The sequence below is a fragment of the Hypanus sabinus genome, unplaced genomic scaffold, assembly GCF_030144855.1.
Source record: "Hypanus sabinus isolate sHypSab1 unplaced genomic scaffold, sHypSab1.hap1 scaffold_2317, whole genome shotgun sequence".
Classification (NCBI taxonomy): Eukaryota; Metazoa; Chordata; class Chondrichthyes; order Myliobatiformes; family Dasyatidae; genus Hypanus; species Hypanus sabinus.
Genome location: NW_026780431.1, coordinates 1 through 23102, shown reverse-complemented (window position 1 = coordinate 23102; position 23102 = coordinate 1). Strand labels below are relative to the sequence as shown.

The 23102-nt window shown below is 53.0% G+C and overlaps 1 protein-coding gene across 1 annotated transcript in view; it reads right to left on the bottom strand.

The window, feature by feature from the left end:
• Window positions 1–22575, bottom strand: part of LOC132387890 (filamin-A-like) — a gene marked incomplete at its 5' end in the record, with an annotated part of 33408 nt that extends 10833 nt beyond the window's left edge. The window contains 8 exon segments of the mRNA XM_059960213.1: window positions 4031–4146; window positions 4720–4857; window positions 5329–5595; window positions 6773–6895; window positions 18454–18606; window positions 20682–20885; window positions 22415–22519; window positions 22522–22575. Coding sequence (XP_059816196.1) covers window positions 4031–4146; window positions 4720–4857; window positions 5329–5595; window positions 6773–6895; window positions 18454–18606; window positions 20682–20885; window positions 22415–22519; window positions 22522–22575 — 1160 coding nt within the window.
• Window positions 22576–23102: the final 527 nt, after the last annotated feature.

The following is a 23102-nucleotide window of genomic DNA, read 5'->3' as shown; positions in this document are numbered from 1 at the left end:
GGGCGTTGGAAGGTTTGACGAGGGGGCAGGGCGTTGGAAGGTTTGACGAGGGGGCAGGGCGTTGGAACGTTTGACGAGGGGGGCAGGGCGCTGGAAGGTTTGACGAGGGGGGCAGGGCGTTGGAAGGTTTGACGATGGACGCAGGGCGTTGGAAGGTTTGACGATGGACGCAGGGCGTTGGAAGGTTTGACGATGGACGCAGGGCGTTGGAAGGTTTGACGATGGACGCAGGGCGTTGGAAGGTTTGACGAGGGGGCAGGGCGTTGGAAGGTTTGAGGATGGACGCAGGGCGTTGGAAGGTTTGAGGATGGACGCAGGGCGTTGGAAGGTTTGACGAGGGGGCAGGGCGTTGGAAGGTTTGAGGATGGACGCAGGGCGTTGGAAGGTTTGAGGATGGACGCAGGGCGTTGGAAGGTTTGACGAGGGGGCAGGGCGTTGGAAGGTATGACGAGGGGGCAGGGCGTTGGAAGGTTTGACGAGGGGGGCAGGGCGTTGGAAGGTTTGACGAGGGGGCGGGGCGTTGGAAGGTTTGAGGAGGGGCGGGGCGTTGGAAGGTTTGACGAGGGGGGCAGGGCGTTGGAAGGTTTGACGAGGGGGGCAGGGCGTTGGAAGGTTTGACGAGGGGGCGGGGCGTTGGAAGGTTTGAGGAGGGGCGGGGCGTTGGAAGGTTTGAGGATGGACGCAGGGCGTTGGAAGGTTTGACGAGGGGGCAGGGCGTTGGAAGGTTTGACGAGGGGCGGGGCGTTGGAAGGTTTGAGGATGGACGCAGGGCGTTGGAAGGTTTGACGAGGGGGCAGGGCGTTGGAAGGTTTGACGAGGGGGGCAGGGCGTTGGAAGGTTTGACGAGGGGGCAGGGCGTTGGAAGGTTTGAGGAGGGGGCAGGGCGTTGGAAGGTTTGACGAGGGGGCAGGGCGTTGGAAGGTTTGACGATGGACGCAGGGCGTTGGAAGGTTTGATGATGGACGCAGGGCGTTGGAAGGTTTGAGGATGGACGCAGGGCGTTGGAAGGTTTGACGAGGGGGCAGGGCGTTGGAAGGTATGACGAGGGGGCAGGGCGTTGGAAGGTTTGACGAGGGGGGCAGGGCGTTGGAAGGTTTGACGAGGGGGCGGGGCGTTGGAAGGTTTGACGAGGGGGCAGGGCGTTGGAAGGTTTGAGGATGGACGCAGGGCGTTGGAAGGTTTGACGAGGGGGCAGGGCGTTGGAAGGTTTGACGAGGGGCGGGGCGTTGGAAGGTTTGAGGATGGACGCAGGGCGTTGGAAGGTTTGACGAGGGGGCAGGGCGTTGGAAGGTTTGACGAGGGGGGCAGGGCGTTGGAAGGTTTGACGAGGGGGCAGGGCGTTGGAAGGTTTGACGGGGGGGCAGGGCGTTGGAAGGTTTGACGAGGGGGCAGGGCGTTGGAAGGTTTGACGAGGGGCAGGGCGTTGGAAGGTTTGACGAGGGGTGCAGGGCGTTGGAAGGTTTGACGATGGACGCAGGGCGTTGGAAGGTTTGACGAGGGGCAGGGCGTTGGAAGGTTTGACGAGGGGGCAGGGCGTTGGAAGGTTTGACGAGGGGGGCAGGGCGTTGGAAGGTTTGACGAGGGGGCAGGGCGTTGGAAGGTTTGACGAGGGGCAGGGCGTTGGAAGGTTTGACGAGGGGGGCAGGGCGTTGGAAGGTTTGACGAGGGGGCAGGGTGTTGGAAGGTTTGATGATGGACGCAGGGCGTTGGAAGGTTTGACGAGGGGGCAGGGCATTGAAAGGGCACCCCACTCTGCAAACCGCGCAGTCGGTGATCCCTTGGGTGCGGAGGTCCAGGGTTTCCGAGCGTCACCCCACCCCAAGAAAACCAACCTTACCTGGGAGACAAGTTAGAGTGTTAAAGAGAGGCATCAAAAGCTGGTTTGTGATTGGAGACGGGCAGGGTGACATCCCTCCCTCCCCCTCGCACACAGCACCAGGCCCAGGGTCTACCCTGGCCCACTCGCTCTCTGGAGCTTGGGGGGCAGACAGAAGGTGACCCGGGGCACGCAGTGGTGGTCTTATCAACGGCCTGACCCGCTCCAACACAAACCGCTCCCTTTAACCTTTAACTTCTCAGGCAGATGAGAGCGAGAGGGGGAGACAGAGAGTGAATGAGAGTGAGCGAGAGCAAGGGGGAGGGAGTGAGGGGAGGGAGAGCGAGTGGGATAGGCAGTGGGGAGAGGAGAGCGAGGGGGAGGGAGAGTGAGGTGGAGGGAGAGTGAGGGGGATAGGCAGAGGGAAGGGGATGGAGAGCGAGGGGGAGAGCGAGGGGGAGGGAGAGCGAGGGGGGAGGGAGAGCGAGGGGGGAGGGAGAGCGAGGGGGGAGGGAGAGCGAGGGGGAGGGAGAGCGAGGGGGAGGGAGAGCGAGGGGGAGGGAGAGCGAGGGGGAGGGAGAGCGAGGGGGGAGGGAGAGCGAGGGGGATAGGCAGAGGGGAGAGGAGAGAGAGTGAGGGGGAGTGCAAGTGAGTGGGAGGGAGAATGAGGGGGAGGGAGAGTGAGGGGGATAGGCAGGGGGAAGGGGAGAGAGCGAGGGGAATGGTGCAAGTGGGAGAGTGATGGGGAGGGAGTGCGAGTGGGAGGGAGAGTGAAGGGGATAGCCAAAGGGGAAGGAGTGCGAGTGGGAGAGTGAGGGGGATAGGCGGAGGGGAGAGGAGAGAGAGGGTGTGCGAGTGGGAGAGTGAGGGGGATAGGCGGAGGGGAGAGAGGGTGAGGGAGTGCGAGTGGGAGAGTGAGGGGGAGGGAGAACGAGAGTGAGAGGTATAGGCAGAGGGGAGAGGAGAAAGAGAGTGAGGGGGAGGGAGAGTGAGAGAGAGAGGGGGAGGGAGAGCGAGTGATGGGGATAGGCAGAGGGGAGAGGAGAGAGAGTGAGGGGGAGGGAGAGCGAGAGAGAGAGGGGGAGGGAGAGCGAGTGCGGGGGATAGGCAGAGGGGAGAGGAGAGAGAGTGGGGAGGGAGAGCGAGTGAGGGGGATAGGCAGAGGGGAGAGGAGAGAGAGTGAGGGGAGGGAGAGCGAGAGAGAGAGGGGGAGGGAGAGCGAGTGCGGGGGATAGGCAGAGGGGAGAGGAGAGAGAGTGGGGAGGGAGAGCGAGTGAGGGGGATAGGCAGAGGGGAGAGGAGAGAGAGTGGAGAGCGAGTGAGGGGGATAGGCAGAGGGGAGAGGAGAGAGAGAGTGAGGGGGAGGGAGAGCGAGTGCGGGGGATAGGCAGAGGGGAGAGGAGAGAGAGTGGGGAGGGAGAGCGAGTGAGGGGGATAGGCAGAGGGGAGAGGAGAGAGAGTGGAGAGCGAGTGAGGGGGATAGGCAGAGGGGAGAGGAGAGAGAGAGTGAGGGGGAGGGAGAGCGAGAGAGAGAGGGGGAGGGAGAGCGAGTGCGGGGGATAGGCAGAGGGGAGAGGAGAGAGAGTGGGGAGGGAGAGCGAGTGAGGGGGTTAGGCAGAGGGGAGAGGAGAGAGAGTGGAGAGCGAGTGAGGGGGATAGGCAGAGGGGAGAGGAGAGAGAGAGTGAGGGGGAGGGAGAGCGAGTGCGGGGGATAGGCAGAGGGGAGAGGAGAGAGAGTGGAGAGCGAGTGAGGGGGATAGGCAGAGGGGAGAGGAGAGAGAGAGGGGAGGGAGAGCGAGTGAGGGGGATAGGCAGAGGGGAGAGGAGAGAGAGAGGGGGAGGGAGAGCGAGTGCGGGGGATAGGCAGAGGGGAGAGGAGAGAGAGTGGGGAGGGAGAGCGAGTGAGGGGGATAGGCAGAGGGGAGAGGAGAGAGAGAGTGAGGGGGAGGGAGAGGGAAGAGGGGCAAGGCAGCAGCGGCTGGTCCTGTTAGGAGCCTTTAAGAGAGACTCGAGCAAACCCCACAATGGGCCTCGCTGGCCGGGCACTGCATGGCATCGCTGCCCACCACTAGCGTCAGGAGGCTTTGCCCCCAGGCCGAGGCCTAGGCGTCCCTCCCCATCCCTCCGCCCCACACCTCCTGCTGCCACTGGTGGGCCAGCGACGGGCCCAGCGCCCCCACCCCGGGGCCCAGAGGATTTTCCCGGGCGTCTCACCTGAAGACTCGTAACAGTGAGCTGGCGGGCGTCGTCGGACGGGGAGGCCACGGGCACGATGAAGGGGCTGTCTGGGATGTGGTCGTCGTTGAACTTGATCGACACCTCGTAGTCACCTACAGATGGAGAGAGGGGGGAGAGAGGGGGAGAGGGGTGGAGAGAGGGGAAATGGGGGAGTGGGAGGGGAAGTGGGGGAGAGGGAAGTGGGGGAGTGGGACAGGAAGTGGGGGAGAGGGAAGTGGGGGAGGGGGAGAGGAAATGGGGGAGTGGGAGGGGAAGTGGGGGAGAGGGAAGTGGGGGAGTGGGACAGGAAGTGGGGGAGAGGGAAGTGGGGGAGGGGGAGAGGAAATGGGGGAGTGGGAGGGGAAGTGGGGGAGAGGGAAGTGGGGGAGTGGGACAGGAAGTGGGGGAGAGGTAGTGGGGGAGAGGGAAGTGGGGGAGGGGGAGAGGAAGTGGGGGAGTAGGAGGGGAAGTGGGGGAGTAGGGGAAGTGGGGGAGAGGGAAATGGGGGTGGGAGGGAGGAGGAGAGGGAAATGGGGGAGGGGGAGAGGGAGGTATCCAAAAGTGTAAATACCCAGTCCATTGCCACATTCGCCCACGGACCGCTTTGTGCGCTCAGACCGTAACCCCCCCCCCCCATCGCCAGTCCCTGACCCACCCCCAATGCTCGCCCCTCCCTCCCCACTCACCGGGCTCCTGTACGACGTAGGACACTCCACATGAACCGTCTTTCCGATCCTCGAAGGCGATCTCGGCCTTGCTGGGGCCCTCGACAGCAATGGACAGGCCGCCGGCTCCCGCCTCCCGCGTCCAGATGTTGAACTCGGCTGGGCCAGGGGCAGACAGACGTGAGGCGCAGACCCCCCGACAGCCATCTCCCCCCCCCCCCCCGGGTTCGGGGCAGACAGAAGGAGAGGGCCGGGAGGGAGAGGGGAGGAGACGGCATGGTCCGGGGACGGGGGCAGTGACGAGGTGAAGACGACTATTCGGACAGACGGGGAATGGGGGGTCAGAGACAAGACAGGAGATGGCGAGAGGAGGGAGAGGGGGAGACAGAAACGGGAGAATGGACGAAAGCAAGACAGGAGGTGACATAGAGGAGACGAGACAGTCAGTCATCTGATGGGACATCCAGACGAAGAGAGAGAGGGAGAGCGAAGGGGCGTCTGGAGAGGGGGAAGGGAAGATGTTGGGACATCCGGGAGAGGGATAAAGGGAAGACAGCAGGATGTCCAGAGGGAAAGGATGCCTGGAGGTTCAGAGGGAGGGAAGGGGACCGGACGACAGGGAGACCTCACCTGGAATGCCGGCCTCGGCCCTCTCCAGCCCGGGGCCCCCGGCTCGCACCTTGTGTGGGCCGCCCTCGCCCAGCGGCCCCACGGTGAACTGGAACGGGCTGCCGGGGACGTGCTGGCCCCGGTACTTCACGCTGACCGTGTGGACGCCCATCTCCGTCGGCACGAAGCGGATGCAGTACGTGCTCTCCTCGCCCTCCATGATCTCCGCTTCGTGGATCTTTCCGGAAGGACTCGTCACCTGGGCGGTCATGTCCCCCACATTTATCTCTGCCGGAAAGGGGGCAGCGGGAAGCACATGTTGTCAGCTGGTCTCCCCCACTCCAATGCACACATCGCACTAGGAACACCCCAGTGCTAATTCAGGAACAAACGTTTCCTCTCAGCCCCAACCACCGGGGAGGGTCGGGTACTTTTCAGGATGGAGACAGAGAGAGAGAGAGAGACAGACAGAGACAGAGAGAGAGAGAGAGAGAGAGAGACAGAGAGAGAGAGAGAGAGAGAGAGAGACAGACACAAACAGAGACAGAGAGAGAGACAGAGAGACAGAGAGAGAGACAGAGAGACAGAGAGAGAGACAGAGAGAGAGAGAGACAGACACAAAGACAGACAGAGACAGACACAGAGAGAGACAGAGAGAGAGAGAGAGAGACAGACACAAAGACAGACAGAGACAGAGAGAGAGACAGAGAGAGAGACAGAGACAGAGAGAGAGACAGAGAGAGACAGAGAGAGAGACAGAGAGAGACAGAGAGAGAGAGAGAGAGACAGACACAAAGACAGACAGAGACAGACACAGAGAGAGACAGACACAAAGACAGACAGAGAGAGACAGAGACAGAGAGACAGACACAAAGACAGAGACAGAGACAGAGAGAGAGAGAGAGAGAGAGAGAGAGCACAGAGACAGAGACAGACAGACAGAGACAGAGAGACAGACAGTGAGAGAGAAGAGAAGAGAGAGGGGGAGGGATTGAGAGAGAGGGAGAGAGAGAAAGAGAGAAGGATGTGAGAGAGTGTGGGCAAGAGGGTGAGGCAGAGAGAGAGGCAGATGTGAGAGAGAGAGTATGAGGGAGTGAGAGTGTGGGCAAGAGGGTGAGGCAGAGAGAGAGGGAGATGTGAGAGAGAGAGTATGAGGGAGTGAGAGTGTGGGCAAGAGGGTGAGGCAGAGAGAGAGGGAGATGTGAGAGAAAGAGAGAGGGCATGAGGGAGCGAGGGGAAGAGATAGGGGTGTGTGTCTGTGTACGTGTCAGAGAGAGATAATGAATGAGCAGAATTTTGAGAGAGAGCGGAAAGGGATTTCCAGACAGATGCAGGAGGGGTAGGGAGGAAAAGGAACACAGGGACTGTGAGTGAAGGGAGAAGAGAAAGACACCAGCCTACATACCCCCCCCCCCCACACAACTCACCCCATCAAAACTCCACCCACTCCGCGTGTGCCACTCACCGGGAATCTTCAAGTTGAGGTCGCACTGGCTGCCGACGTTGGCGACCGACGCAGCCTTTCGTCTCCGCGTGATACTCTCCTTCACTCGGCCCTCGCCTGTCACCTTCACCGTGAACGGGCTGCCTGTAGGCGGTGGGGGTGAGACAAGGCACACGGTGGGTGTTGGGACACAGCGATTCTGCACAGGCTCTCTCAGGGAGCTCGGGGGCACGTGAGAAAATAGGCCAAAGTCAGTGCGGTTTCCTCAGGGGAAAACCTTCGAGGAAATAACAGGTGGGATGGACAAAGACCTGTTGAAGTTGTTTACTTTCCCAAGGTTTTTGACATGGTGCCACACGTGAGGCTGTTTACAAGATCAGAGCCCGTGCGTGGTATTACAGGAAAGAGACTAGCATGGATTGAAGACTGGCTGATCGGCAGGAGGCAAAGAGTGGGAATAACGGGATCTTTTCTGGCTGGCTGCCGGTGACTGGTGGTGTTCTGCAGGGGTCTGTGTTGGGACCGATTCTGTTTACGTTATACGTCAATGACTTGGATGACGGAATCGATGGTTTTGTTGCAAAGTTTGCGGACGATACAGAGATCGGTGGACGGGCAGGTTGTGGCGAGGAAGCAGGAATTCTGCAGAATGACTTTGGCCGACTAGGAAAACCGGCAAAAAAAAAGTGGGAGACGGAATAGAATGTCGGGAATCGTACGGCCGTGCACTTTGGCAGAAGGAATGAAAGCACGGACTATTTTCTAAATGGGGAGCAAATTCAGAAATCGGAGGTCCACAGGGACTTGGGAGTCTTGGCACAGGATTCCCAAAAGGTTAACTTGAACGTTGAGTCTGTGGTGAGGAAGGCAAATGCAATGCTTGCACTCAGTTCGAGAGGACCAGAGTATAAAAAGAAGGACGTAATGCTGAGGCCTCACTTGGAATATTGTGAATTGTTTTGCGACCCTTACTTAAGAAAGGGTGTGCTGATGTCGGAGAGGGTCCCAGAGGAGAATCGGAAGATTTATTCCAGGAGAGAAAGGGTGACCATATGAGGAGTGTTCGAAGGCTCTGGGCCTGTACTCACTGGAGTTTAGAAGACTGAGAAGGATTGAATGTTGAAAGCCCGAAGTAAAGTGGATGTGGAGAGGAGATTTCCTATAGGCACAGCCTCAGGATAGAGGGGCGGCCATTTAGACCAGCAATTAGAAGGTATTTGTTCAGCCAGAGGGTGGTGAATCTGTGGAATTCATTGCCACAGGTGGCAGAGGTGGGTGTATTTAAGGCAGAGGTTGATAGGTTATTGATTAGTCAGGGTGTGAAAGGTGACAGGGGAGGAGGCAGGAGATTGGGGTTGAGAAGGAAATGGATCAGCCATGATGGAAGGACAGAGACGATGGGCTGAATGGCCTAATTCTGCTCCTGTGCTCTTATGGACTAGTATCCTGGGTGGCTGGGGCAGGAGAGGCTACAGCAAGGGACCCATGGGGCTATCCCCTGGTCAGTGACCTTCCCTCTGTCAGAATGAGTCGGGCTGAAAACCAGCCGTTCGTGGAGCCGTTTGTGTGGCACAGAGGGGAGGGGGGGGGGGTCCTCCACCAGACCAAGTGGCAGAAGACACAATAGCAATTTTTCGAAGTCTGCATGGATTTTGTTACATACTCGTGACACATGACAGTGGTGCCCTTGTCATGTGACTGGGGTTGAAGCTGTACTGGACTTGAGGTGATGGTCTTGTGATGGTGGAATGACGTCATTTTCCCGCCAGTAGAGATCATGTGATGGGTTTTTTACAGGTTATAAAAGGTAGACCCCACCCTGTGAGGAGGGGCAGTTCGTGGCTGGATTTGCCAAGTTGACTTCATGCCACTGCGTGTTTGAAGTGATGACGCAGTTTAGTTGAAGGATGAAGTTTTTATTTAATGCCTAAAGTTTAAAAGGTTAATGCCAACAGGTTCTTTATGATTCTGTTAGTTTGAGAATTGAAGGAGAGTGAAGATTCAAGGTTGGAAGTTAAAGATCGAGGAGAATCGCTTTCTACGGTGAAACGGGGGCGACCTTTGTTTGATCCTTATTTGGAAGGATTTCGTTGACTATCTTCGTGTTAATCCCTAGGTTTACCTAGAAAGGATTGAAGGTAGTGGAGAAGGAAAGGTCAGTGCCTTTAAGCCGTTCTGTTTCGTAAATTCTTCGTGGGAATTTCGACGTCGGGGATCGAAGGAAGCGACGTGAAAGAGAACTTAAATCGTCCTGTAAAGTCTCTCCTTTTAAATGGACTGTGAGCATATCGAACTTTTGGCAATATCACTTTAAGAACTGTTTTGGAATATCACTTTAAAGAACTGTTTTGGAATACCACTTTAAAGAACTGTTTTGGAATATCACTTTACGAACTGTTTGAACAGCCGCTCAGCAGCTGTTTCCGGTTACGGTAGTGTTTGTTTACTTTTGGGGGGTTTGTTTTCTGTGTTTAATAAACGGGTTGTTTGTTATAAGAAACCCTTGCCGAACTCATATATTTATTGTTGCCTGAATACGTAACATTAAATATGGGGGCTCGTCCGGGATGAATCATTTGAGTTTAAATGCTTGCTGACTTTTAAATCGGTGTTTTGGAAACGGGGATTACTCGGTTCTTTTGTTTGACTTGTTGTGGTATTCGGCAGCAATGAATATTGATGAGTTTCTGGCTTCGCCAGCTGCAGAGGTGTTGGCGACGGCGAAAAAAACTGAGGTGTTTGAGATAGCTAGTAGATTGCAACTTAAAGGTATTTTGCAGACTACTTCTAAGGCTGTAATACAGAGGAAAATCGCGTCACACTATGTGGATTCGGGTGTTTTTGATGAATCGATTTTAGAGTCGTTTCAAATAAGTAATCTGGAGATGCAGTTGCAAATCGAACAAATGAAATTGGAACAAAGTAAAGCTGATTTGGAGAGGTGTAAATTGGAGATGGAACAAAAGAAGAGAGAATTTGCATATGCAATGGAGGAATTAAGGACTGGAAATCAGTCTTCTGGTTCTAAAAAAACGTTTGTTGCTAGTCAAGAAATTAAATTGGTCCCTCCATTTAGTGAAACAGAAGTGGAAAGGTATTTTCAACATTTTGAAACTATTGCTCGGATGTCAGAGTGGCCGAAAGATAAATGGTCATTGTTGTTACAGAGTGTAATTAAAGGCAAAGCACAACAAGTTTACACAGCATTAACAGCTGCACAAGCTCTTGATTATGATATTGTAAAGAGTCATATTTTAAACGCATATGAGTTAGTCCCAGAAGCATATAGGGAAAGATTCAGAAGTTTGAAAAAGTCTGTGGAAAAAACTTATGTGGAATTTGCCTATGATAAAGCTATGTGTTTTGAGAGATGGGTTTCTTCTAAAAATGTAAATGGGGACTATGATACATTGAGAGAGCTGATTTTAATGGAGGAATTTAAAAGAAGCATTCCTGTTGAAGTAAGGACCTACTTAAATGAGAAGGATACTGATAAATTGCAGGACTGTGCTAGATTAGCTGATGAGTATGTTTTGATCCACAAGAACAAATTTCCTCAGGGCAGAATTTTTAAGAGGAAAAATAACATGGAGACTCCAGATAAATTTGAAATTAAATCGGGGGTTAATGAGGAAGTTGATGAGAAAGGAAAGCCAGTGAAGGAAAGACAGTTTGGTCTTACTTGTAACTATTGTAAGAAGCCTGGCCATGTAATAGCTAACTGTTTCAAATTGAGAAAGAAAGAGAAGGAAGCAGTTCCAGATGCTTGTGTGCAACATACTGAAGAACCTGTAAAGTTACAGGGTTTGATAAAAACAAATGAGGCTTTGTTAGAGTCTGACCAAGTTAGAAAGGGATATGATCATTTTGTAACTGAAGGGTTTGTATCCTTGAAGGAAGGATCTACTCTAGTGCCAATAAAAATCCTTAGGGATACTGGTGCTTCTCAGTCATTGATGTTAGACAGTGTGTTGAAGTTTAATGAAGAGTCTGATACTGGTGAGGTAAATTACATAAGAGGTGTTGGAAGTGATTTTATGCCGGTACATTTACATAAAGTAAATTTAAAATCAGGGTTAGTTACTGGATTTGTTAAAGTAGGATTACAGCATAGCTTACCTGTGAAGGGTATTTCTTTATTGTTAGGTAATGACTTGGCAGGTGGACAAGTTTTTCCTGAAGTAAATTTCACAATGGAGTCAGAGGAACCAGAGTTGAATTCTAACACAGATTCTTCCTGTGTTGTGACTAGAGCTATGGCTAAAAAGATTGATGCGCAGAATGAGGTTGTTATTCAGGACTGTTCAACTCAGGATTCGAGTTTTGAGGATGTGTCAGAGACTTTCTTATCTTCGTTGTTTGAACAAGATTCTGGGAGTAAGTCTGACTATAAAGATTTATCTTTGTCTCGGAAGGAGATGATAGCAGAGCAGAATAGAGACTCTGAGATTATAAAATTAAAAGAGCAGGTTTTACTAGATAGTGAAATTGATAAGGTGCCAGTAGGATATTACTTGGAAAAAGGAGTGTTGATGAGGAAGTGGAGATCGCCTACAATTCCTGCAAGTGAGGATTGGAATGTTGTTTACCAGGTAGTTGTTCCAACAGCTTATCGAAATGAGATTTTGACTTTAGCTCATAGTGTGCCTTTAGGTGGACATCAAGGGGTAAGGAAAACTGTGGACAAGATTTTAAAACATTTTTACTGGCCTGGTCTAAGAAAAGATGTGGCGATGTTTTGTAAAACGTGCCATACTTGTCAAATTGTGGGTAAACCAAATCAGGTTACACCAGTAGCTCCATTACAACCTATCCCAGCATTTGGTGAACCATTTTCTAAAGTTATTGTAGATTGTGTTGGTCCATTACCAAAGACAAAAACTGGTTATCAGTATTTGTTGACTATCATGTGTACTTCTTCTAGGTTTCCAGAGGCAGTGCCACTTAGGAATATAAAAGCTAAGACTGTGACAAAGGCCCTTATAAATTTTTTTACTTATTTTGGATTACCTAAGGAGATACAAACTGATCAAGGCAGTAATTTTATGTCTGGATTGTTTCAACAGATAGTTTATAAATTGGGAGCTAAGCAAATCACTTCGTCTGCATACCATCCAGAATCGCAGGGTGCCTTGGAGAGGTTTCATTCTACCCTCAAGAATATGATTAGGACATTTTGTGTGGAAAATGAAAGTGACTGGAATGAGGGTATAAACTTACTTTTATTTGCAGTAAGGGAATCGGTACAGGAATCTTTAGGTTTTAGTCCATTTGAACTTGTGTTTGGGCATAGAGTTAGAGGACCTTTAGCTTTGTTGAAAGAACAGTGGATTAATAAGGAAGTACATACTAATTTGTTGGACTATGTGTTGAAATTTAAGGACAGGTTACATAAAGCTTGTAGCTTAGCTAAGGAAAATTTAAAGTTGGCTCAGGAGAAAATGAAGACTTGGTATGATAAAGACGCTAGGATGAGGATGTTTAAGCCTGGAGATAAGGTGTTGGTTCTTTTCCCAGTGCAGACAAATCCTTTACAAGCTAGATTTCATGGTCCTTATGAAATTGTGTCTAAAATTAATGATGTGGATTACGTGGTAAAAACTCCAGATCGTAGAAGGTCAACACAACTTTGCCATATAAATATGTTGAAACCATATTTTGAGAAACAATCTGATACAGTGACTGTTGTGGTTAGTGAGAATGAGTTTGATTTAACTAGGAACGTGATAGATGATTCATCTGACTTTCATTCTAAATCCAACATTGTTTCTGTTAGGTTACCAAATTCAACCATTCTGGAAAATATTGATGAAAAATTAGCACATTTACAGTTAGAGCAGAGACAACAGATGAAGGAGTTGATTTTTAAATATAGGGAGTTGTTTCCAGATGTTCCGAGAAGGACTTCTATAGCTTCACATGATGTAGATGTTGGGGATGCCAAACCTATTAAACAACATCCATATAGGATGAACATGGAAAAATGTGAACTTGCTGAGAAAGAAATTGAATATATGTTAGAGAATAATATCATTAGACATTCTAACTCGAATTGGAGTTCGCCATGTGTTATGGTGCCAAAGCCAGATGGTAGTATTAGGTTTTGTACGGATTATAGGAAGGTGAATGCTGTAACGAAAACGGATGCATATCCAATTCCTAGAGTAGATGATTGTGTAGATAAAGTTGGAAAGGCAAAGTTCCTTACAAAGATTGATTTATTGAAAGGGTATTAGTGTGTTCCATTAACGGACAGAGGTAGAGAGATTTCTGCATTTGTAACTCCATCTGGGTTATATGAGTATAATGTTCTTCCATTTGGGATGAAGAATGCCCCAGGTACTTTCCAGAGGATGATTAACTTTGTGATTCAGGGATTGAAAGATACTGATGCTTATATTGATGATTTAGTGACAGGAAATGATACTTGGGAAGCACACATTATTGCGATGGAGAAATTGTTTGAAAGGCTTTCAAAAGCTAACTTAACTATTAATTTAGCTAAGAGTGAATTTGGACATGCCACTGTGACTTACCTTGGTTATGTTGTGGGTCAAGGTAAGGTAGCTCCTGTTCAGGCAAAAGTTCAGGCAATTTTAGAGATTCCCACTCCAACGGGGAAAAAGACTCTCAGAAGGTTTTTGGGAATGGTAGGATATTATCGGAAATTTTGTAAGAATTTTGCTAATGTTGCCCTTCCATTAACTAACCTTCTGCGGAAAAATGAGAAGTTTGTATGGACGGTGCCTTGTCAAGAAGCATTTGAAAAATTGAAAACAATGATATGTCAACAACCTGTGCTTAAGGCACCTGACTTTGGAAAACCTTTTTCATTGGCTGTGGATGCTAGTGATGAGGCTGCAGGAGCAGTATTAATGCAAAGGAATGAGGGGAATGAGCTTGATCATCCAGTAGCTTACTTTTCTAAGAAATTTAATAAGCATCAAAGAAATTATTCGACAATAGAGAAAGAATTGTTATCTCTTGTTTTAGCTTTGGAATATTTTGAGGTATATGTTAGTACAACTCAGAAACCACTTATTGTTTACACTGATCATAATCCGTTAGTTTTTCTGAGTAAGATGAAAAACAAAAACAGAAGGTTATTAAATTGGAGTTTGATGTTACAAGAGTACAATATTGTGATAACTCATATTAAAGGTAAAGATAATGTGGTTGCTGATTGTCTATCTCGATGTTGAATGTACACTGTAATTTTTTTTATGGAGTGGTTTTTTTTCAATTGTAACACTCCTACTGTATTGTGAGTTATAAGCTGTTATATGATGGTGTTGTGGATTGTATATGTTATAAAATTTATACCTTTGTTTTTCTTGTAAGCAATTGTTAAAAATTTTTGTTCTTGTCAGACCAAAAATGTTTTTTTTTTGGAGGGAGGTGTTACATACTCGTGACACATGACAGTGGTGCCCTTGTCATGTGACTGGGGTTGAAGCTGTACTGGACTTGAGGTGATGGTCTTGTGATGGTGGAATGACGTCATTTTCCCGCCAGTAGAGATCATGTGATGGGTTTTTTACAGGTTATAAAAGGTAGACCCCACCCTGTGAGGAGGGGCAGTTCGTGGCTGGATTTGCCAAGTTGACTTCATGCCACTGCGTGTTTGAAGTGATGACGCAGTTTAGTTGAAGGATGAAGTTTTTATTTAATGCCTAAAGTTTAAAAGGTTAATGCCAACAGGTTCTTTATGATTCTGTTAGTTTGAGAATTGAAGGAGAGTGAAGATTCAAGGTTGGAAGTTAAAGATCGAGGAGAATCGCTTTCTACGGTGAAACGGGGGCGACCTTTGTTTGATCCTTATTTGGAAGGATTTCGTTGACTATCTTCGTGTTAATCCCTAGGTTTACCTAGAAAGGATTGAAGGTAGTGGAGAAGGAAAGGTCAGTGCCTTTAAGCCGTTCTGTTTCGTAAATTCTTCGTGGGAATTTCGACGTCGGGGATCGAAGGAAGCGACGTGAAAGAGAACTTAAATCGTCCTGTAAAGTCTCTCCTTTTAAATGGACTGTGAGCATATCGAACTTTTGGCAATATCACTTTAAGAACTGTTTTGGAATATCACTTTAAAGAACTGTTTTGGAATACCACTTTAAAGAACTGTTTTGGAATATCACTTTACGAACTGTTTGAACAGCCGCTCAGCAGCTGTTTCCGGTTACGGTAGTGTTTGTTTACTTTTGGGGGGTTTGTTTTCTGTGTTTAATAAACGGGTTGTTTGTTATAAGAAACCCTTGCCGAACTCATATATTTATTGTTGCCTGAATACGTAACAATTTGACATGTCATCTAAAACGTTGACGCACCGTGCAGAGTATCCTATCTGCTGGGCTCACGGCCCGGTAGGGTCACACCAATGCCGGGAATGGAAAGGTCTACAGAAGGTGTTGGACACAGCCCAGTCCATCGCGGGAAAAGCCCTCCCCACCCCTGAGCACATCCACTGGGAGGACTCCACCACCCAGGCCGTAATCTCTTCTTGCTACCACCATTAGGAGCCCCAGGTCCCACACCACCATGTCCAGGAGCAGTTATCAATCACCAGACTCCTGAACCAATGTGGAGAACTTCACTCACCCCAACACTGAACAGAGTCTACAGTAACCTAGATGTGCTTTAATAAGAAGTTTACTGTGAGCTTTTGAAGAGGTGCTGTAGTTGATCGAAATCTTGAGGAACACACAACACACACCCATAAAATGCCAGAGGAACTCGGCAGGTCAGGCAGCATCTATGGAGGAGAAGGAACAGATGATGTTTCATTCAGACCCTTCCTCAGTGGATGTTTTGGGCCAGTCCTGATGAAGGGTCTCGGTCTGAAACGTTCACTCCTTGATGCCTTCAGCAACGTTGCCTGACCCCTGCCGGGTTCCTCCAGGGCCTTGTGACATTCGGAGGCCTGCTCCCTCACCACTGGGACCAACACTCAACCAGACCAGACACAGATGTGCAGAGATGGTGGGGGAATGAAGATCCCTGTGGTGAGTGACTCACTGTCTGATTCCTCAAGACCTTCCCCCCACCCCCACCACATCCCTGTCCTCAAGGCATGAGTCAGGTCTGACACAACTTTTTTACTTCCTGGGTGAGGTTAGTCCACACACTCCACATCCGCCACATTACCCCTCTCACAGATACAAGTCAGGAGTGTGACGGGACACTGCCCACTTGCCTGGGTGGAGTGAGTCCACACACTCCACATCCGCCACATTACCCCTCTCACAGATACAAGTCAGGAGTGTGACGGGACACTGCCCACTTGCCTGGGTGGAGTTAGTCCACACACTCCACATCCGCCGTGTTACCCCTCTCAGATACAAGTCAGGAGTGTGACGGGACACTCCCCACCTGCCTGGGTGGAGTTAGTCCACAGACTCCACATCCGCCACGTTACCCCTCTCACAAATACAAGTCAGGAGTGTGACGGGACACTGCCCACTTGCCTGGGTGGAGTTAGTCCACACACTCCACATCCGCCACATTACCCCTCTCACAGATACAAGTCAGGAGTGTGACGGGACACTGCCCACCTGCCTGGGTGGAGTTAGCCTGTGAACTCCACATCCGCCACGTTACCCCTCTCACAAATACAAGTCAGGAGTGTGACGGGACACTGCCCACTTGCCTGGGTGGAGTTAGTCCACAGACTCCTCATCTGTCACGTTACCCCTCTCACAGATACAAGTCAGGAGTGTGACGGGACACTGCCCACTTGCCTGGGTGGAGTTAGTCCACAGACTCCACATCTGCCACGTTACCCCTCTCACAGATACAAGTCAGGAGTGTGACGGGACACTCCCCACCTGCCTGGGTGGAGTTAGTCCACACACTCCACATCCGCCGTGTTACCCCTCTCACAGATACAAGTCAGAAGTGTGATGCAACACTGCCCACCTGCCTGGGTGGAGTTAGTCCACAGACTCCACATCTGTCACGTTACCCCTCTCACAGATACAAGTCAGGAGTGTGACGGGACACTCCCCACCTGCCTGGGTGGAGTTAGTCCACAGACTCCACATCTGTCACGTTACCCCTCTCACAGATACAAGTCAGGAGTGTGACGGGACACTCCCCACCTGCCTGGGTGGAGTTAGTCCACAGACTCCACATCTGCCACGTTACCCCTCTCACAGATACAAGTCAGGAGTGTGACGGGACACTGCCCACTTGCCCGGGTGGAGTTAGTCCACACACTCCACATCTGCCACATTACCCCTCTCACAAATACAAGTCAGGAGTGTGATGGAACACTGCCCACTTGCCCGGGTGGAGTTAGTCCACAGACTCCACATCTGCCACGTTACCCCTCTCACAGATACAAGTCAGGAGTGTGACGGAACACTCCCCACCTGCCTGGGTGGAGTTAGTCCACAGACTCCACATCTGCCACGTTACCCCTCTCACAGATACAAGTCAGGAGTGTGACGGGACACTCCCCACCTGCCTGGGTGGAGTTAGTCCACACACTCCACATCTGCCACGTTACCCCTCTCACAGATACAAGTCAGAAGTGTGACGGAACACTCCCCACCTGCCTGGGTGGAGTTAGTCCACAGACTCCACATCTGCCACGTTACCCCTCTCACAGATACAAGTCAGGAGTGTGACGGGACACTCCCCACCTGCCTGGGTGGAGTTAGTCCACACACTCCACATCTGCCACGTTACCCCTCTCACAAATACAAGTCAGGAGTGTGACGGAACACTGCCCACTTGCCTGGGTGGAGTTAGTCCACAGACTCCACATCTGCCACGTTACCCCTCTCACAAATACAAGTCAGGAGTGTGACGGGACACTCCCCACCTGCCTGGGTGGAGTTAGTCCACAGACTCCACATCCGCCACGTTACCCCTCTCACAAATACAAGTCAGGAGTGTGATGGAACACTGCCCACCTGCCTGGGTGGAGTTAGTCCACACACTCCACATCTGCCACGTTACCCCTCTCACAGATACAAGTCAGGAGTGTGACGGAACACTCCCCACCTGCCTGGGTGAGGTTAGTCCACAGACTCCACATCTGCCACGTTACCCCTCTCACATATACAAGTCAGGAGTGTGACGGGACACTCCCCACTTGCCCTGGTGGAGTTAGTCCACACACTCCACATCTGCCACGTTACCCCTCTCACAGATACAAGTCAGGAGTGTGATGGAACACTCCCCACCTGCCTGGGTGGAGTTAGTCCACACACTCCACATCTGCCACGTTACCCCTCTCACAGATACAAGTCAGGAGTGTGACGGGACACTGCCCACCTGCCTGGGTGGAGTTAGTCCACACACTCCACATCTGCCACGTTACCCCTCTCACAGATACAAGTCAGGAGTGTGACGGGACACTCCCCACCTGCCTGGGTGGAGTTAGTCCACACACTCCACATCCGCCACGTTACCCCTCTCAAGATACAAGTCAGGAGTGTGACGGGACACTCCCCACCTGCCTGGGTGGAGTTAGTCCACAGACTCCACATCCGCCACGTTACCCCTCTCACAGATACAAGTCAGGAGTGTGACGGGACACTGCCCACTTGCCCGGGTGAGGGCAGCTCCAACAGATCTCGACGAAGCAGCCTTCCCCCTCCCACAAAAGGTCCCTCCCCCATACGATTGGCAGTGGAAGCAGCGTGCAGAACGCAGAGCGGCCCCCGAGCCTGCTTTTCTCCGGTGGAGGGCAGTCTGGGTACCTGGCACATGCTGGTCGGCAAACTTGATGTTGATGATGTAGTTGCCGGGCTCGGTAGGGCAGTAGGTGACTTTGCAGCTGCCGTTATCCAGCTCCTCCGTGCTGATATCCACTTTACTGGGGCCCTCGATGGAGAGGCCCAGGCCACCATAACCTGCCAACCAAAAGCCCGGGTCAGACACAGGAGAATGGGGATGGACCGGACCAGAGGAACGGGAATGATGCTAATGGTCCTAACGCAAGGACCGGACCGGAGGAGCGGGGAACGAGGGTGGACCAGACCGGAGGAGTGGGGAATGGGGGTGGACTGGACCTGAGGAGTGAGGAATGGGGATGGACCGGACCGGAGGAGTGGGGAATGGGGGTGGACCGGACCTGAGGAGTGAGGAATGGGGGTGGACCGGACCTGAGGAGTGAGGAATGGGGGTGGACTGGACCTGAGGAGTGAGGAATGGGGGTGGACCGGACCGGAGGAGTGAGGAATGGGGGTGGACCGGACCAGAGGAGCGGGGAATGGGGGTAGACTGGACCAGGGGAACGGGAATGATGCTAATGGTCCTAACGCAAGGACCGGACCGGAGGAGCGGGGAACGAGGGTGGACCGGACCGGAGGAGTGGGGAATGGGGGTGGACCGGACCAGAGGAATGTGGAATGGGGTTGGTCCGGACCAGAGGAATGGGGAGTGAGGTCGGACCGGACCGGAGGAGTGGGGAATGGGGGTGGACTGGACCGGAGGAGTGGGGAATGGGGGTGGACCGGACCGGAGGAGTGGGGAATGGGGGTGGTCCGGACCAGAAGAGTGGGGAATGGGGGTGGACCGGACCGGAGGAGTGGGGAATGGGGGTGGACCGGACCGGAGGAGTGGGGAATGGGGGTGGACCGGACCGGAGGAGTGGGGAATGGGGGTGGTCCGGACCAGAAGAGTGGGGAATGGGGGTGGACCGGACCGGAGGAACGGGGAATGGGGGTGGACCGGACCGGAGGAGTGGGGAATGGGGGTGGTCCGGACCAGAAGAGTGGGGAATGGGGGTGGACCGGACCGGAGGAACGGGGAATGGGGGTGGACCGGACCGGAGGAGTGGGGAATGGGGGTGGACCGGACTAGAGGAACGGGGAATGGGGGTGGACCGGACCAGAGGAACGGGGAATGGGGGTGGACCGGACCAGAGGAGTGGGGAATGGGGGTGGACTGGACCGGAGGAGTGAGGAATGGGGGTGGACCGGACCGGAGGAGCGGGGAATGAGGGTGGACCGGACCGGAGGAGTGAGGAATGGGGGTGGACCGGACCGGAGGAGTGGGGAATGGGGGTGGACCGGACCAGAGGAATGGGGAATGGGGGTGGACCGGACCAGAGGAATGGGGAATGGGGGTGGACCGGAGGAGTGAGGAATGGGGGTGGACTGGACCGGAGGAGCGGGGAATGGGGGTGAACCAGACCAGAGGAGCGGGGAATGAGGGTGGACCGGACCGGAGGAGTGAGGAATGGGGGTGGACCGGACCGGAGGAGCGGGGAATGAGGGTGGACCGGACCGGAGGAGTGAGGAATGGGGGTGGACCGGACCGGAGGAGTGGGGAATGGGGGTGGACCGGACCAGAGGAATGGGGAATGGGGGTGGACCGGACCAGAGGAATGGGGAATGGGGGTGGACCGGACCAGAGGAATGGGGAATGGGGGTGGACCGGAGGAGTGAGGAATGGGGGTGGACCGGACCGGAGGAGTGGGGAATGGGGGTGGACCGGACCTGAGGCATGGGGGGTGGGGGGACTGTAGCAGACTGGACTGAAGGCACAAGGAATGAATCGAACCAGATCGGAGGCACGGAGGGAGCAGAGGACCTCGGAGGCTGGGATTGCTGAAAGGAAGGGGGGATGCATTGGTCACCTCTTGCATGTGTCCCAGACCCTCTCCAGCTCCGTTCTTTGCACCCACCCGTCTAGCTGCCCCCCACCCTCTTTCCTGCCCCCACTTCCACCAGCTCACCCTCCTCTCCCTGCTTCTACCCCTCCCGTACCCTACCACCCCCCTCTCTCTCCTCCCTCCCTCACCCTCCCTCTCCCCCCTCCATCCATCCCTCGCTGTCCTCCCTCTTTCTTTTCTCTCCACCCCCCCCACTACCATCCTCCACACCGTCTTATCTTTCTGCTGCCTCCCTCCTCCCCACTCCCTGTCCTTCGGCGCGGGTTGTGTGCCTGTGGGGTCTGGGTTGCGAGGACGTGACCGACTCACCGGCCTCCCTGGTGTCGATGGTGAAGTCAGCCGGCTCGAAGGTGTGAGCCTCCGTCAGCCCCGGGCCGGTGACGCGAACCCGCCCGGCGTCGCCCACCTCGGACTGGTTGATCATGACGGTGATGGGGCTGTTGGCGATGTGGCGGTCGTTCTTCTTGATGTTCACCACGTGCTCGCCCACCTCCTTGGGGGTGAAGGAGATGCCTGGCCGGGGGGGGGGGGTGGAGAGAGAGAGATTTTCACCCGCGTGGAGATTAGTCCCCTCCCACCCAAGTTGGGTGCCTCAGAGAGACGACAGCTCCAGTTTTGTTCCCACACCCCACCGGAAGGGAGGAGAGGGTGACAGACAAAGTGAGAGAGGACGAGAGGAAGAGGGAGGGAGAGTGAGAGAGATAGAGAGAGAGTGGGACAGAGAGAGAGAAATAGGGAGAGGGTTTCGCTCAGTGCGAGGTGTGGCATTTTGGGGAGGAAAACTCTGGTTAAAGATTTCCCCGTAAACACTCGACCCGCTGGGAAGTGCACAGGAACAGAGGGAGTTGGCAGTGCAGGTCCACAGCTCCCTGAAGGTGGTGTCTGGGTGCTGAAGGAGGCAGGTCATGGGGCAGTTGTCCAGGATCTTGGCGAGGCCACGCCTGGAGGATCATATTAACTTTTGATCCCCTTCTAGCAGAAAGGAACTGGAGAGGTGCCAGCAAGATCGGAGGGACTTGGACGTCATTCCTTGGAGCGCGAGAGACTGTGGCGCGATCGTACAGAGGCGTAGAAACTCAGGAGGGGCACAAATGGGGTGAATGCACACAGCCGTGCGCCCCAGGGTCGGGGAATCAAGAACCACGGGGCACAGGTTTAAGGTGAGGGGAGGGATTTAATAGTAAATTGAGGGGCAATTAAAAAAAAACAACACACACACGAGCACGTGTGGGCGTCGCAGTAGCACAGCAGTTAGCTCGGGGCATCGGAGTTCAATTCCGGCGTCCTCTGCGAGGAGTTTGTCCGTCCTCCCCGTGACCGCGTGCGTTTCCTCCCACAGTCCAAAGACGCACCAGTTGATAGGTCAATCAGTCACTGTAAATTGTCCTGTTGGGGGTTAAATCGGGGGTGGGGGGGGGTTGGCTCGAAGGGCCAGAGGGGCCTTTGCTAAATAAAAACTCACATGCAATGTGTATTTCATATCCGGAAGGAGCAGCCAGAGGAGGTGGCTGAGGCAGGTGAGTTGACACTCTGACAGGACCGCGGATTGGCAAGATTTAGCACGGCCTCCCAATCCTTTTAATGCCGTGGACCGTTATCATTAACCAAGTGGTCCGCGGACCCCAGGCCAAGAGGTCAAATGGGGACTAGTCTGAATGGCCACCTTGGTTGGCAAAGACCGGATGGGCTGAAGGGCCTCACCCCTGCTGTATGACTGCATGGCATCCCCACTGTGAGGAGTTGAAGCCCACCTCCCTCCCCCAAGCCCAGGATTGGGGATGTCGACCCCAGCAAGCTCTCCGCTGCTAATCCCCCACCCGCATCTGACACGCCATCTTGGGCCCATCATCCTTGGGGGGGTGCGGTGGGGAGTGGGGCTAAAAAAAAATTGGTTTCAAAGCCCACTCCGCGGATCAAAGTCCCACCATCGGCCAACTGGTCCGGGGAAGTAATGGCCACCCACCGACCATCTGAACCCGCAAGTGTCGGACACCCTCCCCCCCCCCCCCGCGCGTCACTCCCAGGACAGGACGGGCTCTTACCGATGTTGCCGTCGCGAAGCCGCTTCAGGAGGCAGGACTCCTCCCGGCCAGAGGGGGCGACGACAGTGGCCACCAGCTGGCCCAGGTCCGTCTCACCGATCTGCAGGGGATGTCCGTCAACGACCCCACCTTCAGCTGGGACATCCGCATGGAGTCGTCCCCTGGCAGGTCGTTGAGAGAGGAGGTCAGAACATGGAAGAGTAGGGTACAGCACAGGCCCTTCGGCCCACAAAGCTGTGCCAACCTTTTACCCTAGCCTACGATCAATCTAACCCTCCCTCCCAGACAGCCCTCCATTTTTCTATCATCCATGTGCCTACCTAAGTTTCTTAGATTATAAATTAGAACAAGAATGAAATAAAAATATATTTTTGTATTTTACAGTACTGCCACCGCAGAACAACAGGTTTTACAACATACCCTCGGTGGCCCCTTTATTAGGTACACCTGTACACCTCGGCAACCCAAATATCTAATCAGCCAATCATGTGGCAGGAATTCAATGCATAAAAGCATGCAGAGATGGTCAAGAGGTTCAGTTGTTGTTCAGACCAAGCATCAGAATGGGCGAAGAAATGCGACCTAAGTGACTTTAACTGTGGAATGGTTGTCGGTGCCAGATGGGGTGGTTTGAGTATTTCAGAAACTGCTGATCTCCGGGGATTTTCACACACAACCGTCTCTAGAG